The 17,966-nt window shown below is 41.0% G+C and overlaps 1 protein-coding gene across 1 annotated transcript in view; it reads left to right on the forward strand.

Annotated features, from left to right (window-relative positions):
- The first annotated feature begins 3,919 nt into the window (after positions 1-3,919).
- BNC2 (basonuclin zinc finger protein 2) overlaps positions 3,920-17,966 on the forward strand; it is a 326,012-nt gene continuing 311,965 nt past the window's right edge. Inside the window, 2 exon segments of the mRNA XM_068973578.1 lie at positions 3,920-4,034; positions 13,590-13,786. Of these exon segments, the coding sequence (XP_068829679.1) occupies positions 3,920-4,034; positions 13,590-13,786 (312 nt within the window).

Raw genomic sequence — 17,966 nt, forward strand, 5'->3', positions numbered from 1 at the left:
AGGCTGAGTCCTTCTGCAGTTTGCCATTGCTTTTATCCTTCACCAGTTCAGAGTTTCACGTTACTCTCTCCTCTCTCGTCAGTCCTTGGTGTCTTCCTGCCCCGTCTCTCTCAGCTACTGCCCTCATCTTTTCTGAGATGATCATATCCTTTGTGTAGCTATCATTTACTGAGCATTTACTATGTGTTAAGCACTCTGGAGGGCCTGGCTTACCAACAATAGATAAAACTCTTCTTTCAACAACTATACAGTTTAGTGGGGGAGATAGGAAATTAGCATTTTACATGACCTTTTTTGATATATATGTGTGTGTGTGTATTTTTTTTTTCCACCACAGAATTTTTTTCTCTTACCTTTTGTTTTCTGAAAAAAAATTTCTTTTTCTCCTCCTTTTTTAAAAAATATTCCTTTGGCCGTGCCAGGTCTTAGTTGCTGTATGTGGGCTTTCTAGCTGTGGCATGTGAACTCTTCGTTGCTGCAAGTGTGATCTAGTTCCCTGACCAGAGAGTGAACCCAGGCACCCTGCATCGGGACTGCGGCATCTCGGCCATTAGGTCACCAGGGAAGTCTAGGGGTACCCTATTCATTTGTGCTGTTGATCACATGCTCTCCTAAAACCCTTTTTATATGATTTTCCCTCTGGCTTAGATCTTCAGTATCCCCTTTTCCCCTGGTTTCATCCCCTTTGCCTGTAATAGACTCTTCCCCTCACCTCCCATAGTGAAAAACAAACCATCTACACAGGAACACAACTAACTTCTCCCAAGCCCTGCGGACTTTCAGACCACTTTCTCTTATTTTACTTGCTTTCTTTGCAAAATTTCTCCATGGAATAGTTTCTGTTTTCTACTTCTTCTTTCCAGTCTAGATTACATAATTTCTATACCTATTTGCCCATGAAGACATCTCTCTTACAATACGGAATATAACATTGCAACTACAAGTATGTATGAGGAATGGTATGATGAACACCCATTTTTCTTAAGCTTAAGAACTAATAATGTACGAATACATCTCAGCCCCTGGTTACCATCCCAGTTACATTGTGTGCGTGTGCTCAGTTGCTTGGTCGTGTCCAACTCTGTGCGACCCTATGGACCGCAGCCCACCAGACTCCTCTGTCCATGGGATTCTCCAGACAAGAATACTGGAGTGGGTTGCCATTTCCTTCTCTAGGGGATCTTCCCGACCCAGGGATTGAGCCCACATCTCTTATGTCTGTCTGCATTGGCAGGCGGGTTCTTTACCACTAGCACCACTTGGGAAGCCCTATAATTACACTGTACCTACTGCCATTTCCTCAGTCCAAGACCCGCCCTCCTAGCCTAAAGCAGGATTCTGACTTTGGTATTTATCATCCCTATGTACTTTGTTTTGCTCTTACTACATTTACTACTACTTTTTACTACACTTGGCTTTCAGTTCAGTTCAGTGGCTCAGTCGTGTCCGACTCTTTGAGACCCCATGAATCGCAGCACGCCAGGCCTCCCTGTCCATCACCAACTCCCGGAGTTCACTCAGACTCGCGTCCATCAAGTCGGTGATGCCATCCAGCCATCCCATCCTCTGTCGTCCCCTTCTCCTCCTGCCCCCAATCCCTCCCAGCATCAGAGTCTTTTCCAATGAGTCAACTCTTCGCGTGAGGTGGCCAAAGTACTGGAGTTTCAGCTTTAGCATCATTCCTTCCAAAGAAATCCCAGAGCTGATCTCCTTCAGAATGGACTGGTTGGATCTCCTTGCAGTCCAAGGGACTCTCAAGAGTCTTCTCCAACACCACGGTTCAAAAGCATCAATTCTTCGGTGCTCAGCCTTCTTCACAGTCCAACTCTCACATCCATACATGACTACTGGAAAAACCATAGCCTTGACTAGACGGACCTTTGTTGGCAAAGTAATGTTTCCGCTTTTGAATATGCTATCTAGGTTGGTGATAACTTTTCTTCCAAGGAGTAAGCATCTTTTAATTTCATGGCTGCAGTCACCATCTGCAGTGATTGTGGAGCCCCCCAAAATAAAGTCTGACACTATTTCCACTGTTTCCCCATCTATTTGCCATGAAGTGATCAGACCAGATGCCTTGATCTTAATTTTCTGAATGTTGAGCTTTAAGCCAGCATTTTCACTCTCCTCTTTCACTTTCATCAAGAGGCTTTTTAGTTCCTCTTCACTTTCTGCCATAAGGATGGTGTCACCTGCATATCTGAGGTTATTGATATTTCTCCCAGCAATCTTGACACTTGGCTTTACTGTACTCTAAAGGAAGTAGTGTGGTTTCTTAGAATATTTAAACCTCTCTGAATGCTGACTTCTCTTGCCATTGAGAATATAGAACAATCACAGTACCCCTGTTGATGATGTTCTTTTTGTCTTCTCCCACAGTAGCCATCCGACAATAAGCATCTTCTACAATAAGCATCCCAAGATGCTTACCGTGGCCACTTTCTTTTACCTTTTGGGTCACTTCTCTGTTGATGACTCTCAGATCTGATCACTGTGGTGTCAACCTATTTTCTGAACGTTTCTAATTGCCTAGACACCAGATGATCAACTGTTGTCTCAAACTGAGCTTACTGTGTATTCCCACCACCTTGCTCACTCCCACGTCTGTTGAGAGTGCTACAGTTTTCCCATGCTCAGAATTTCAGGGCTTTTGTGTCATCTTTGACTCCTTCCCTTTGTTACACATGTTATCATTCTTGTCCCCTGGATTTTTACCTCCATGTTGCATCTTGCTCTTTTTTCTCCAGGCTTATTACCTGTAGCCTTTTTACCCAGATTGTTATAGTAGCTTCCTAATTGATGTCTTCACTTCTGTCTTTTCACACTTCAGTCCATCTGTCTGTCTGTCATGCTATTGCTGGATAAATCTTCTTCCAGTATAGTAATGATCACACTGTGCTGCTGGTGAGATGCTTGCAGCAGTCTTTACTGTTGATGGATATGGGATAAATAGCATCTCTTTCAAGTGGTGTTGGCTTCCCACGTAGCTGAATGGTAAAGAATCCGCCTGCCAATGCAGAAGATATGGGTTCGATCCCTGGATTGGGAAGATTCCCGGGAGGAGGAATGGAAACCCACTCCAGTATTCTTGCCTGGATAACCCCCTGGACAGAAGAGCCTGGTGGGCTACAGTCTATGGGGTCCCAAAGAGTCAGATATGACTGAGTGGGCATGCACAGCCTGGTGGCATACCAGACCCTTTTCAGTATAATAGTTCCCATTGAGCAGTCCACCGCTTTCATTCTTCGTTGTTCTACACAGACCCACCTTACTTTCCAGTTCAGCTGGACCACTTTTCTAGGAATACTGTCAGTTAAGTTTCAGTGCAGATGCTGCCTCTGCTTCGAAATTTCCTCCTCCCACCCCAGCTAGAAGGAATCTCCTTTTGTTAAGTCCTATACCTTTTGGCCACTATCTCTCTTAAGATGTTCTGTGTTTCGTTAAGGTTGCTTAGCCAGATAAGCATGCTGGCTTATCTCCTGTACTAGATTATAAACTTATAGGGTCTGTGTCTTAACTTTCATGTTCCACACACCTTGTATTTGGCAAGTAGGGCTTTGATCAGTATTCCCTAACAGTGGCTAAAAATACTTAGTTGAAAATGTGTGTCTTAATAACATGTGGAAGAAAAGGGAGCTAGAAACCGAGCTAGTCAGGGCAAAAGAAGTATATGACTTATCAATTAGCAAATTATTCAGCTTTTCCCAATGAGTTACTTCTGTTCTCTCCAGGATTTGTTTATTTGATGGCTGGGATGCTGTCAGCCTTGAAGACTTTTAACTCTTAAAATGTGTCTAGGTGGTTAGAGGAATTTATTTGCAGTTTTTTTCAATATGTTTTCATGTCCTCAGTGTCTCCAAATAATACTGTCTGTAGAGTATGTGTAATTTTCTTCCCAGTCTCTCAATAGGCATGCTCAATGTCCACTCCAAATAGCCATAATTACAAGTCAGAGGACAGGGTCAGCGAGCGAGGTGGGCAAGCATGTTTCAGGGTCCCCTACTGTGGGGTTGATGCTTCTCAAGTTGAGATGTGTTTAAGCCTCTTGGATACACTCCCATTCTTGCATCACCTAGATAAGTTAACGCACACACAAGTATTCTGCCTCCCTCCCTTTTACTGGCTTTCACAGTCATACTTATTTTGTGAAACTCAGGTATTTACTTCACGGTCACACTTCTTACCTTCAAAAAAGCCATTGCTAGCCGTACATTTAGTGGCAGTTACATGAATAGTTTGTGAATGTGATCATGTATCTCCCTTCTTTGGCCTCTTCCCTTTTCTCTCCTACTCCCCCCTTATTTTTTTTTCTCCTTTTTTTCCTTTCTTTTACATAGTTCTCATTGATTTTCACCATTTTCAGTAATAGTACCATTTAACTGGGAAGCCCCAGTGTCCTGTATCTTGATCTAATTGGTGGTTCTGAGTAGGATCACTTTGTGAAAATTCACCAACCTGTATACCCATATGGTTTGTACACTTTCCTGTACGGGTGGTATACTTCAGGTCTGACAGTTTACTACTGCTACTGTGAATGGCAGTAGTCAGACGAAGAGTCAGACAGTAGTCCCAAAGTATCCCAAAGAGTCAGACAGCACTGAAGCAACTCAGCATGCCTGCATGCACCGAACATTACCTGGCCCTCAGAGACTTTCCTTGTGCCTCTTATTGACACTGCTGCTGCTGCCTAGTCGCTTCAGTGGTGTCCAACTCTGCGATCCTGTGGACTGCAGCCCGCCAGGCTCCTCTGTCCGTGGGATTCTCTAGGCAAGAGTCCTAGAGTGGGTTGCCATGCCCTCCTCCAGGGGTTCTTTCTGACCCAGGGATCAAACCCAGGTTTCCTGCATTGCAGGCAGATTCTTTACTGCTGAGCCACCAAGGGAAGCCCCTCCTTATAAACGTTCAGTTCAGTTCAGTTCAGTCGCTCAGTCGTGTCTGACTCTTTGAGACCCCATGAATCGCAGCACGCCAGGCCTCCCTGTCCATCACCAACTCCCGGAGTTCACTCAAACTCAAGTCCATCGAGTCGGTGAGGCCATCCAGCCATCTCATCCTCTGTTGTCCCCTTCTCCTCCTGCCCCCAATCCCTCCCAGCATCAGAGTCTTTTCCAGTGAGTCAGCTCTTCGCATGAGGTGGCCAAAGTACTGGAGTTTCAGCATCAGCATCATTCCTTCCAAAGAAACCCCAGGGTTGATCTCTTTCAGAATGGACTGGTTGGATCTCCTTGCAGTCCCTTACAAACATTACTGCTCACCAAATGTCATATCACTTTTCAGAACTCAGTTAACCATTAATTCTTTCTGTTTTTAATATGCTGTTAATGAGTTTCTAGCATCGAGTTCCTTAATTTTGAAGACAATCTTCAGCTGCATTCAAATTTGCTTTGTTTTAACATGTTTTCATTTAGATATGTACATACATGATAGAGCCTCTGTTTTTTCGTGAAATTTATGAAACTTCAAAATTTTTTTATTTTTACACTAATTTTTTAGGTTTGTGAATTTCATGTAAGGGGATACCTTCAGCATAGTTGCTTTATTCTGTGACAGCTCTGAAAGCAAGAGTTGGGTTAACTGGGTGTCTGTCAGTCTCAATCTTCCTTCAGGACAGTAATTTGAACTATTATTATGATAACTTCACTGGGGCTGCCAGTTTCTCAGGTCTTCGGACTTTAGAAGGAAGTAAATAGAGAAATTAGCACTATCTTTACAGCTCTTCCTGGTCATACAAAAATAATTGCCTGCTGTCTGCTTGTTTAAGGAAACATGTTACTTGTCATTTTCCTCTAGACTTTCTCATAAAACATGAACTTCAGGTTATGGTAGGAAGAAGCCATTGTCACTGTCTGTAGCTGAAAAAAGATGAATAAACTCATTTTTCTGTCTTTAAGTCCAAACAGGGTAGGTAACATGTTTGATATTTTTTTTTCCCTCGAAGGCTGAGATTCATGCTGACCTCAGATGCTTTTGGATCTGCAAATAGCCTGATTCTAAGGATTCATCATTTCCCTAACATCTTATAAACTACCTCATCCACCACACCCTGTCCAAGTTCTCTTTATTTTTATTTTTTTATAGTGTATCAAGGGATTATGGCATTTGGACATGTCTCTGAAAACACATCCTTGATGTGTTTCCCTGAAATCGAGCCCCTGATTAGGCTGTCAGCAGATGCTGTATCACACGGATTGTGCCAATTGGTCCTGAGACAAGTGTCAACCAGAATGGCTTCTCCCTTTCGCAAGGGAACGATGAGGTGCTTAGGTAGCCTTTGCTAACGGGACATGTGCCTACCACTGCTGAAAGTTACTTAAATCTCTGCCCTGTTCAAACTTCATTTTAGGAAGCTCATCTTCCCCGTATTCTGAGATCACATAGTGCTGCTTTTTCGGTGTCCAAGCTTTTCCCTCAGTGCAAGTGATCAATTTTTGGGGGGTCAACAGTAATTGTTGTTATTTTCTGGTCATGTGCTCTAATGTGATATTCATGTGAGTAAACACCAGAGCGTGGTTTAATACCCACGCTGCTTTGGCAAAAACCAGGCTCACCAAAACCCAAAGGCACGCCTGCCTTTCTTGTCCCGAGATCTTCACCGGCTCTCCTGGCTGAGGTTTCTATATGTTGAAATGCCCAGTCCAGGCTGCCAGAGCCATCTAGTGAGGGCGTAGTTGTAAATAGGACATAACATGTACAATTTTAACACAGACTCATAGAGCAGAGAGGGGCCAGTGATTGAGACTGGCAATCCATGGGGGCAGACCGTTTTTTTTTTCTTCCTTCATTTGAATCTGTAAAGATCTTGAACTGCATTTTAAATTAGTTAATCCATGAGCTCTTAACCCAAATTTATGTCCCAAGTTTTTAGAGAATAAGTAATAAGATTGTTGTCTCCAAAGAGAAAGATTTATTGAAGAATACAGGTGCATAGTTCAGTACATCCATAAGGAGCAGACACAGGGTTAGATTCAGTAGTTGGCAGACATGCTTCATCATTTAAATCTAGATTTAAAGGCAGTTGCATTCAAGTTTACCTAGATCATCCAGTCAATTAATACACGAATGAGAATCTGAAAAAAGTTTTCTGATTTCCTCAAAATTTAAATGCAGGAATCCAGGACTTCCCTTGTGGCTCAGCTGGTAAAGAATCCACATGCAATGTGGGAGACCTGAGTTCGATCCCTGGGTTGGGAAGATCCCCTGGAGAAGGGAAAGGCTACCCACTCCAGTATTCTGACCTGGAGAATTCCATGGACAAGTCCATGGGGTCGCAAATAGTCTGACACGACTGAGCGACTTATTAAAAAAAGAAAAAAGGATCCAACTAGGAGAATCCAAAATGTTTCTTCAGGATCATCAGACTTCTGTAGAGCCCTTGGCTGTTGAAAGAGAGGTACTTCAACTCTTACAAGGCTGGTAATGGGAGGAAATTAGGAGTCAGTGGAGACGGAGAGATGTAGGTGTGATGGATGAATCTTATTTGTGAAGATGGGCCTTTTCAAGAGTAGTGAAGTGAAGTTGCTCACTCCGTGTCTGACTCTTTGTGACCCCATGGACTGTAGCCTACCAGGCTCCTCTGTCTATGGGATTTTCCAGGAGATGTGTTCATATCCGAACTCCTGGTAGCTCATATAGTAAAGAATCCGCTTGCGGTGCAGGAGACTTGGGTTTGATCCTTGGGTTGGGAAGATCTCCTGGAGAAGGGAATGGCAACCCACTCCAGTATCCTTGTCTGGAGGTTTGCATGGACAGAAGAGCCTGTCAGGGTACAGCCTATGGGTTCGCAAAGAGTCAGACATGACTGAGCAACTAACATACCTTATGAGCGCCTTTTTAATCTTCTTCCCTCCTTCCTTTCCCTCGTAACCTGCGGGCAGAGTAATAGTTCATCTTTTCTCTGTGTTTTTTTTCTTTTTTTAGAGGGGGATGAATTTTCACTGTCCTCCCATCAAATGACCTATGTGACTCAAGAGAAAACAGGCAGCTTAGATTATGATATAATTATTCACAAAGGGAAGACCTCAGTGGAAATTATTGTTTTTACGTTATCTCTATTCTTGATAATGAATCAAAAAAATTTCCCCCATAGCCTCACATAGAAAATGAAACTGCACAATAAGGTAGGGATGGCAGGTCTCACAGGGGAAAAAGGTTGCTGTCAACTTTTTTTCTCCAGAATATGGAAATTTGGGTGGATTATCTGTTCAGAGGAGGTTTCCTTTATTAATTCTTTTTCCTTTTTTTCACTTAAGACATCTGTTAACATTTCACACAGCCCAACAGATGTTGCAAAGCAAGCCCCATACTTTGTTCTCAGGAAAAATGACATTTCCTCAATTGGTTACCCCCACCTCTGTGACTGGGCCCAGCCTGCTGCTTCTGCATAATTTGCATATATTAAGTTATATACATTAATGCTATACGAATTTGTAGCTTCAGCATTCTTTTTATACTCTGAAGTTTGATTTGATTAGAAACTAGTTTACACATTGAGGGTTGAGAGGTCAAAACATTATAAAAATCTCCTTTGAGAAGAGCAGCCTAATTCTGCAGATAGGTTTGGATAGCCAATTACTTAAGAATTTTTTTTCTCTATAAAATAAGTGAAGTACAAAAGCTTGAGTTGTTTTACCACGAGGAAGTGCTGATTGTCATGCGATGTGGAGCGTCATTTTTATTATTTTGGCAAGAACAGGACAGTTTTGTCTTGACAAGCCATTAGATGAATACCAGTGTGTGTCACATGGAAAACCACTGATCTTTAACCCAGCTCTGTACTTAACCAAGCCTTGAAAATGAATAGTGCATAAAAGAAGAGCAAAGGCCAGTTTACTGTCATTACAGATTACAGAATCTGTTAACAGCTGCTGAACTGAACCCAGGGAATTACAGGTATTGTTCCGTGAACCAGCGGAAGTCCTAGAGATGCTTGTTAACTGTGTCTATAAATCGTACATTTATTTGATATTTGCCTAGGATTTACATTGCTGGAAACATAGCTGAAAAAAGGACAATCCTTGAGTACTTTCTCTGTGTACTAAATGCATGCCTTTATCGCAAAACCACATATATTTACATTCTAGAACTGTCTCAGTGATACTTCCTTACCTTCACTTATGGATCTTATTTTAAGAAAGCAATGTGTTTTCAAAGAAATTAATAATGAATATTAAAAAGAAAACAAACAGTATCCCTCCCCCCACCCCCCCCAAAAATCGCACATACAAACATACAAAACAAAATCCTTAGCTCATTTGTTTCTTCAAGGTGCTCATTGTGGCTAATATTTGTACCAACATGTGATTTTTTTTTTTTTTTTGAAATGGAGGGAAAAATCTAACCCATCTCAATACCCAAATATTGAAAAGATCAGTAACATTTAAAATAGTCGGTTGTGGGAATTATTGCTTACAGAGCTAACAAGAGAAAGAACACACTTTCTAACTCTGCTGGTGGAATTGCATTGTGCCTCCCTATAGTCTTGTTATCCCACACTAACTGAAATGCAAATTCTTTGTAACTAATTGGATCTCATTGAGGGTACATGCACAGTATGTAGTTATATGCAAAAAGGTTTTAAAAACTAAAATTTCTTTGTAATTGCAACTTTTGATTACTGTCTGAAACATTGGTATCTATAGTATAGGTTTAGAATATATATATATTTAATTTTTTTCATAGATGACTCAAAAACATGAGCTATGAGATACTTGGTAAATGCCAGCTCAGAAGTTAGGGGGCAAATGTTTGTTTACAGGACTCTATAAGTTGGATTTTATTTAAGTCTTGTGAGAATGAAGAATTTTTTTTTAGAAGTTTAGGATTTAGTATCTTAGAGCCGATACACTGATGTCATGCTTATAGTATAATCCTTTTGTTGGGATATTTTAAATGTGAAAACATCTTAAACATAAGAAATCACTTCCAAAAACTATTGTCTTTTTGTTTTTTCTTCAGTTCTCCAGTTTACTTTAATATTGTAAACTGCATCTGAGTTTCTTACTTTTGTGTAAGTGTATTTCCGCTGCATGTTGTGATGAGATGGAGATATTCACATTCTCACAGTGTCTTTACTAACTTGGGTGCCATTTAGACCTAACTGGTGTATTTTTTCCCATGGTTTGTCTCTCACTCTCAGTAAGAGTGGGAAAGCCAACATACAGCCTTCAGTATTTGTGATTCTTTCAGTGGAAATACATGGATCAGGACAGCAGGAACCTGTGTAAGTGATGCCTGTCTCTACTCCCCTAGTTTTAAGTAATTTTAATACAAGTGATTGTAGACAGTTAGTTTACAATCTTCAAACTGTATAGCCAGAAGACAAACTCAAAAGTCATGTTAGTGCCTTGTGGGTGTGTATTTTTTTGTATCTCTGTCCTTATAGGTGTCCTGATTGCTAGACAAAAGATTATCCTGGAATTGAGGACTCTGCATGCTGTGTTTCTATGTGGAAGTAAGTGGCAAGTTCAAATCAAGCATTTTGGAGGTTTCTAGAGGAGTCAAATTTGTATTTTGAGGACTTGATTTAAAAATGATTGTTCGAAACTTAAAATCTGCAAAGCACAGTATGTGTTTATGCCTGAGGTTTTTGTTTTCGTTTACCTGTTCATTCACTTCTTGGTAAGTCAGGGTTGTTATCTCTTATCATATGAAAGCTTGTCTTCTTTGTAGACTGTTCTTACAAACAAGTTAAAATTTTGTTTGATCAAATCCATTTAGCAGGTACAGAATTGCATGATAGATTTTTAGTAAAAAAAAAACAAAGCAACTTAGATAACTGGTGCTTTTGAGGCATGTGCCTTGACAGTAGTTACATGCCAGGTACTAGTTACTTACACTGTAAACTTGTTTCATGTAGGGCAACCCAAGCTTTGCCCTCTGAAAGAGCTCAGTTTCCCTAGGCTGGGTAGCATTTTGTCAGCCGGGGAGACCAGATTTGGATGTATTAGCTAGTCAGCCTAATAACCCTGTACAGACTGTATTGATTTTCTAGGAGAGAGTTTATGAACTAAATAAACTTGGGGTTGGTGTCTTAATAAACTGCTTCTCTCAGTCTGTCACATTTAGTTACAGAGTTGTGCAGTTTAGGGGGAAAAAAGGCTAATTCTGTTACAGATTGTTCACAGCAGGGTCTCCAAATTAGCCCTTTGTTTTGTAATGCCACCTTGCTTGGGCTCGCTTTGAGCACATTTCTCAGTTTTGCCCTAATGAGTTGCAACACTGATAATGTGGCTGATGATCTTTCATTGATTTCACTATCACTTGCTTGTCTGGTAATTGATCCGTTGCTGAGCCTCTAGTTAATTATATCGGCTTTGACATGGCCCGGTCCATGGGGAATTTCAAGTCTTGCAGAATAACAGTTTTAATAAAAGAGTCTATTACTGCAGGTGCTTGCTGCTGCATGCCAGTTGATTTTTGTGTTTGTGTGTGTGTGTGTGTGTGTGTGTGTGGTTGGTGGGGAGGGGGATACTTGGGAAAGGAGAGGACCATAGCACTGAAAGAAAGGAGGGGTGGGGGCTGGAAAAAGAAGAGGGAGTGAAGAAGAGAGGAAGGAAGGAGGGGGAGCCCAGAGGGTGAGAGCTGGAGAGCCAGAGGCAGGCAAGAGAGAGCACACAGGCAAAGCGATACAACAGAGCCTGCAAGGAGCGAGGAGGAAGCTTGCTATTGACAGTGTCCTTAAGCCTCCCACAAATAACAGCCATTAGTGGGAAGGTCAGGAGCTGAGCAGGCAGCTTGACTGAGGCACTGAGTGCCACTTCAGAAATCAAGAGGCTAGCAAATTTTAGAGGGAGTTTAAGTGGGTAATAGCTAGCTGTAAAGGTACAGTCACTGTTGACAATTGACTCATAGGGTTTTTCTGCCTTCACCCCCCTCCAGAATATTTTTATTGACCACAGGTGGACTTAATATATTTTAAGGCAACAATTCTTCGGGTTCTTGTTTGTTTCTCTTCAGATATTGAATTTGCTGCTTTTGAGACTTTTTTGTGCTTAATGGTGGTGAACCGGAGGGAAGTTTAACAGAAAAGCTTTCAGGAGATGGCGGTTCTAGAGGGGAAGGCACATTTGTGTCAACACAGTGCACGTTTTCTCATCTTTTCTCATTGTCCACTAATGACACTGAGCTGCCATTGAAGCTCTTTTCTGTTTCTTTTGTTGTTTCAGAGAGTAAGGTTTATTGTTATTCTTGAGTTAAGAAGGAGCAAGGAGAGTGGTACATTTGTCCTCGGTATTTGTAGGTGGTTGAAGATTAATGTGCCTTACATTTTAAGTTTAGGAGGGATGGCTTTTTCCTGCTGACTACTTTTATGAGACGACATGAATTTAGCTTTCCATTTTGGAGTTACTGTTTATGTACAGTGCATTTTGTTCAGTTCTGCTTTTCCATAAATAAAGTAGATAAATACGATCTAATAAATAGATGTTTTGTTTTAAACTGGGTTTAATTAAAAATATGACATGCTATCGAGGTTATATTTCATCAGGCTGGAAAATGTTATAGAATTTTCTATAGAGATCTTGAATGAAAAATGGAATTTTTATATTCATTACTTTTTGCCTGAAATGGGACAGGCTTTTTTTCTTCATCTTTTTCTTTTTTATGATTTGAAAGGATATTGTAGAAGCTTCATCCAGGAACTTTAACAAAGGATTTTTTTTTTTCTACTTATTGGGCTTTAAGAAAAGGTACACTCTTTTCCTTTTCCATTCAGTTTCTTATTGTTTAACATCCAATTGAGTAATTAATGCCCCGAGGGAACTGTATAGTAAATAGTGTGTATTTATTTTGCAAATGTTTATTGTGCATCTTCTATGTTCAAAAACCTGCTAGGTTTATTTATATACTTTTTAGAGTGTAAGGTCACATCACTATGTATATTATTTTCTCCAGGAGTTTATATGTGATTATAAATAGCCCAGCACATACTATTTCTTTTAGGAGCTAACATTTAGACAACATCTAAGCCAACTTCACATTCTCTTACAGCTGAGTATTTCTCTTTCTTCCAGTGTAATTGGGGGCAAAAAAAAAATGTTTTTAAGCCTAGTAGTTTACAAATGTTAAAGCAAAGACTAATGTCAGATACTGCAAGCTATACCCGAAAGCATTGTTGGGAAAAATTCCCTGGGAAGGGCCCCAGCCTCTCCTTGCCCCGTGGACCATCCCTGATCTCAGTGCTGCTTGGAGTGTGCATGAGTGTGTATCTCTCTCTCCGTGTGTCTGGAGAGGGGTTAGTGCAGGGTGTCATTCGGTGCCTGACAGTGGAACAGTGCAGTTGACTCTCAGCTCTACTATCCAATGACATGCAGTGGCTGAGAGTTTGAAGCTGATGGTTGGGTCTCCAGTGCTGCCTGCACACCTGACAGGCAGCTGTTAAACCGAGCGAAGGCAAGCTCAGGGAGTCACAATCTATGCATAAATGATAGGGGTGTCTGTGTAGAAGGTGCAAAAGAAGCTCTGACCCCCTCCCTCCCCCAAATCTCCCCCTTCCCAAATGAAATGCACAGTTCAGCCAGCTTCTTAACTACACTACACTCCTGCTACTGGCTGCCAAGAGGCTCAAAAATCCACCTTCACTTTTCAGTCAGAAGAGGCAGAAGTGGATGTGAGAGAAAGAGAGACACAGAGAGACAGAGAGCCAAAGAGGGCAAGAGACTTGACTTTAAGAGACTCCTGTACTGACAACTCCATGCAGTTCGGAACCAGAGCGACTCCAGCTGAACCAGGGTTCATGGGAACATGGCAAAACGCTGATACTAACCTCTTATTCAGAATGTCCCAACAGGTAAGTTACTTTTTCTGTTTTTAAAGGAAACCTTGAATTGTTATGTGTACTTTTGCTTCTGGTATTTTCCTTTCTAAACATTTTTGAAATCTTGATCACTTCGTAGTTTGGGTTCTGTTTTGTCATAATTGTTACTGGAACGAGCAAGGTTACTTCTCGGCTTCCCTAAGGGCTCCTTTAAAGAAAAGGGGGAAAGGATACTGAAGTAAAAGAAAGGAAAGGCATTTATGGCAAAGTTTCACAGTCCAGCCAGGGTCAGGGGAAGACTTCATTTATTTCTTTGTTTTCTGTTAAATAATAATAATAATAAGCCCCCCCCGCCCCCCGCCCCCCACCCAGGACATGTTATCTATCTGCATTAATCACTTCATCCAAGTGGCTGCTATCTCAAGAGTAAGGTTTGCCAACCCCACGGCCATGAAATACAGGGGCCCCTCGGCCCTGCCCGACGGACTTCCCTGGGCTAGAAGCGGCTTGACTCCGACCCCGGCCGGGGAGAGGAGGCTGTGTGGGAGCCGCTGGCAGCGCCGCCGAGGGGCGCGGGTGGAACGGCGTGTGTGACGGGCTGAGCCGCTGGCCGGTCCCAGCTCCTCCGCGGTCCCAGCTCCTCCGCCGCTGCTGCCGCCGCCGCCTCTTGCGCGCTGGCCCTGCGCTCCCGCCGCTCCCGCTCGGCTCCCGCCCGCTCGCCCACCCGCCGGCCGGTGCACTCACACTTCGGCAGCCTTGGCGTCCTCCCCAGAGCCGTCCTCGGGCCGGCTGGCTGCACCGCCGCTGGCTCTGCGGGGAGGGTCGACGTGTCCGCCCAAGGCCGCCGGAGGCTGCTCGTTAATCAGCGGAGCCCGCGGCTCGTACAGTGTACCGTGCGCTTGGTGGTACCTACGCGCCCCGCGCGCCCGGCTCCTCTTGCACAATCGCTGGCTCTGCGGCTCCGAGGGGGAGCGAGGGGGAGAGGAAGCGAAGGGAAACAACCCAGAAACTTTCATCTTGGACTGTGCTCAAGCGAGGGAGGGAAGTTCCCTGGTGCCTCCCTCCCAGACACGTCTTTGCTTTTCAAAAGCCTCCATCAGACCCACACAAAGCAAGAGTTAGTATGATACTAGCCTCCGCACAGCACGAAAGTGTGACTGTACACTGGGATTTTAAGCAGATGGAGGTTGTTAGGAAATGGGTATTGCTTCTCTCTCTCTCTCAAAAAAAAAAAAAAATATATATATATATACTGCAATTACTTTCTTTTATGGAAACCTGCTTTGTTTGTAAGGAGTTCAGGAGAACTAAATACTTTCATTGAGTTTATTTGATTTTTAAAGTGTTGGTGAAGAAGGAAAGAAACCAGTTTACCAGACTGGAGACCTACGACAAGTTTAGAAATACATCTGCGAAAGGTAGTACAGAGAGCCAGAGTTTTGTAGCCTTTAGCTAGTGAACAGTTGTATCACACAGTTCTAGATAGGATAAACGCATTTGAATAAGGTGTATTTTGACATATCCTGTAGAGGGACCCTGATTACTGCTGATACAGTAAGCTGGGATTTAAATGCAATCAACACAAGCCCAATAAGCAACTCTTGATGTGCAATTTCCCATTCTTGCAAGTTAAAAAGTTCATTTCCTCCCAGAGATATTCTTTGGCTTGCCACTGCCGGGTGCGTTGAGAGGTGTGTTTCTGAAGCACATCCCTGCCTGGGTGACTCTTTTCGTGGTTGGAATACAGAGTATGTTTTCACTGACCTTAGGACCAAATAACTTGTTCTCTACTTTAAAAATTAGATATCATCTTCAGGGTTTTCTTGTTACTGGAGGTCGTGGTCTCTCTGTGTGTGTGTTTTGAAAGGGGAGGTTGGTTTAGGTCTCCCTCTAGCTAGAAAAGAGTTAATAAAACCAGATAGAGATAATGATCAATTGATAAATGGCCATTGAACCACATAGATGGTGTTAGATTGCTTCTTTGGCACTAGCCCATTTCCAAGTAGATTTGCATCTAAGGAGACTTTTAAGTTGTGCAAAGCATTTTAGCTAAAAAACAAATAAAAGTAAATTATATAAATGGTGGATCAAAATTGGGAAAATAATTTGAAATTGCTCAGAGAGAGAAACTTGTGCAGCTAAACCATTATGATGTCTTTGATCCAGCTGTTTCACTCTCTGGATACATAAAAATCTCTTTTGTGTGTACCTGTGTTTATATACATGTGAAAGTGAGCATCACTGACTATTGAAAGAGTAGAAATATAGGGAAATAATTTATGCTTTATGGCTGCTATATGAGGTAATGTTAATTATACTATTTACTAAACAGTAGTATACTGAAAGGAGAAAATCACAATTTTAAAAAGTGTAGTTATTTTATTTTGTATGTTTTCTTTATTTTTTGGTTTTGATGTAATTGGCAACTCCCTCGTTTTTCTTCCTGTCATGGTTATTAAATGCTTACCTCCTCTGCATTTTTGGAAAGCATCTAAAGAGGGTATAAGTTTACATGTTTTTTTTTTTCCTCCTTCAGGATGATGTTTTAGTTTGTATAAATATTGTATAAACTTGAATTGAAACTATGTGTAAATCCTAAAATGTGTACTGTACATGTTTAATTTACATGTTTATTTTCCTGACCTATAGTTCATCAGCAATGCTGATTCAGTGTGTGTGTACATGTGTGTATATGCCAATGTAAGGAAGACACTTCTTGACATGATCTCTCACGAAGCCAACAGTTTCAAGGAATACTAGTCTAAATATACACATTAAGCCAGTATTTGTCTTAATACAGGTAAAAGTTTGTCCAGTTAAAACTGCAGAATTTTATATTTCTAAGGCCTAGAGATATTTTTCCTATATTAAGATTATTTTAATTTCTAAGGAAAAAAAATGGACTTAGCTCATGAAGTGAATATTTTGGGCATTTTTTTGTTTCAGAGTTTTCTGTAATAAGATAAAAACTGTGAGATTTACCTGATCATTTCTTTAAATATTAGAAAAGACTGACTAGCCAGTTTCAAAACTGAACTATAGAGAATTCACAATCCGTATTATTTAACTACAGCAAAACTTAAAGTGGGAGATAGCTCATAAATACTGAAATTTAATATTCTAGCGTTGTGTCTTCTATGGGTAATTTAGGAAGCAGAGATATAAAAATCTTTGTCTTTTGTTTTGTATGAGCAAAGTTAGATCTGCTTATATGTAAATGTTTCAGTCTGTCTAATTCTAACAAAAAGATACCACAATCTGAAGCCAATTTAGATTTGGTGGAACTAAGTCTGTTCCCCTAAAGTTCAAGATATGACAATTTGACTGCATTTTCTTGCCTCTGTATTTTTCTTCCATATTTTAGTATGATTTTTTTTTCCAAAAGGGATCATATTTTCCCATACAAACACTTGATAACCTTAAAGGGCATGACTCTTAACTTCTCTAAAGGGAGTTCTTCTTTGGGTCACTTTGATCAGTGACAGGTCGAGAATAACCAGAAACTCTTTGCTCATCTTTTCTGTTCATCTCCTAGAGTCTAGAATGTTGTTTTGCCCATTTTAACCTCACAAGGTATTGTTAAAAGCAGAAAATAAAGTCTGCTTTTGGAAATCGTTGTTGTTTTAAACCAGGCTTTAAATGATGATTTTTTCCCATTTTTGTAAATACTTTGTTCATGTGAGAGAATAGCAATTAAAATTGTTTGTACTCCCTCAAGGGGTGCAGTAGTCTAATAATATATTTTGAAATCTTCTCAGAAATAAAACTGTAACAGGTAAAGGGCTAGAGCTTATGCTTTACACGTTACTAGAGGCATTTACCTTTTATTATTGGTGAGGTATATTTAACCTGTTTCAAATAAAACGTGAATCCCTTAATAAGGTCTCTTTTCAGACACGAGTGAAATACTAAGTTAGAATTATAAATGACTCTGTGCATCATTATGTAGTAATTTAGGATTCACCCAATGATGTAACAAAATTAACAACATAATTTCATTGTGAAACTGTATCTTGTTAAAGAACAACTGTCTGACATTCTCCTACAGTTGCTTTATTTAACTTCATGCAAATATTATTAGTAGTGACATTTTTCTATTGTGCATTAGATTCTCTCATTAGCATGATGTGTTAGTTATCACCAGAGAAATCGTTTCCTAGATAGGTGAGGGGCAAACCAAGAAAGCTAAAAATTAAATCAGTGATTTACATTA

This window comes from Capricornis sumatraensis, chromosome 6 (assembly GCF_032405125.1).
Source record: "Capricornis sumatraensis isolate serow.1 chromosome 6, serow.2, whole genome shotgun sequence".
In the NCBI taxonomy this organism is placed as follows: domain Eukaryota; kingdom Metazoa; phylum Chordata; class Mammalia; order Artiodactyla; family Bovidae; genus Capricornis; species Capricornis sumatraensis.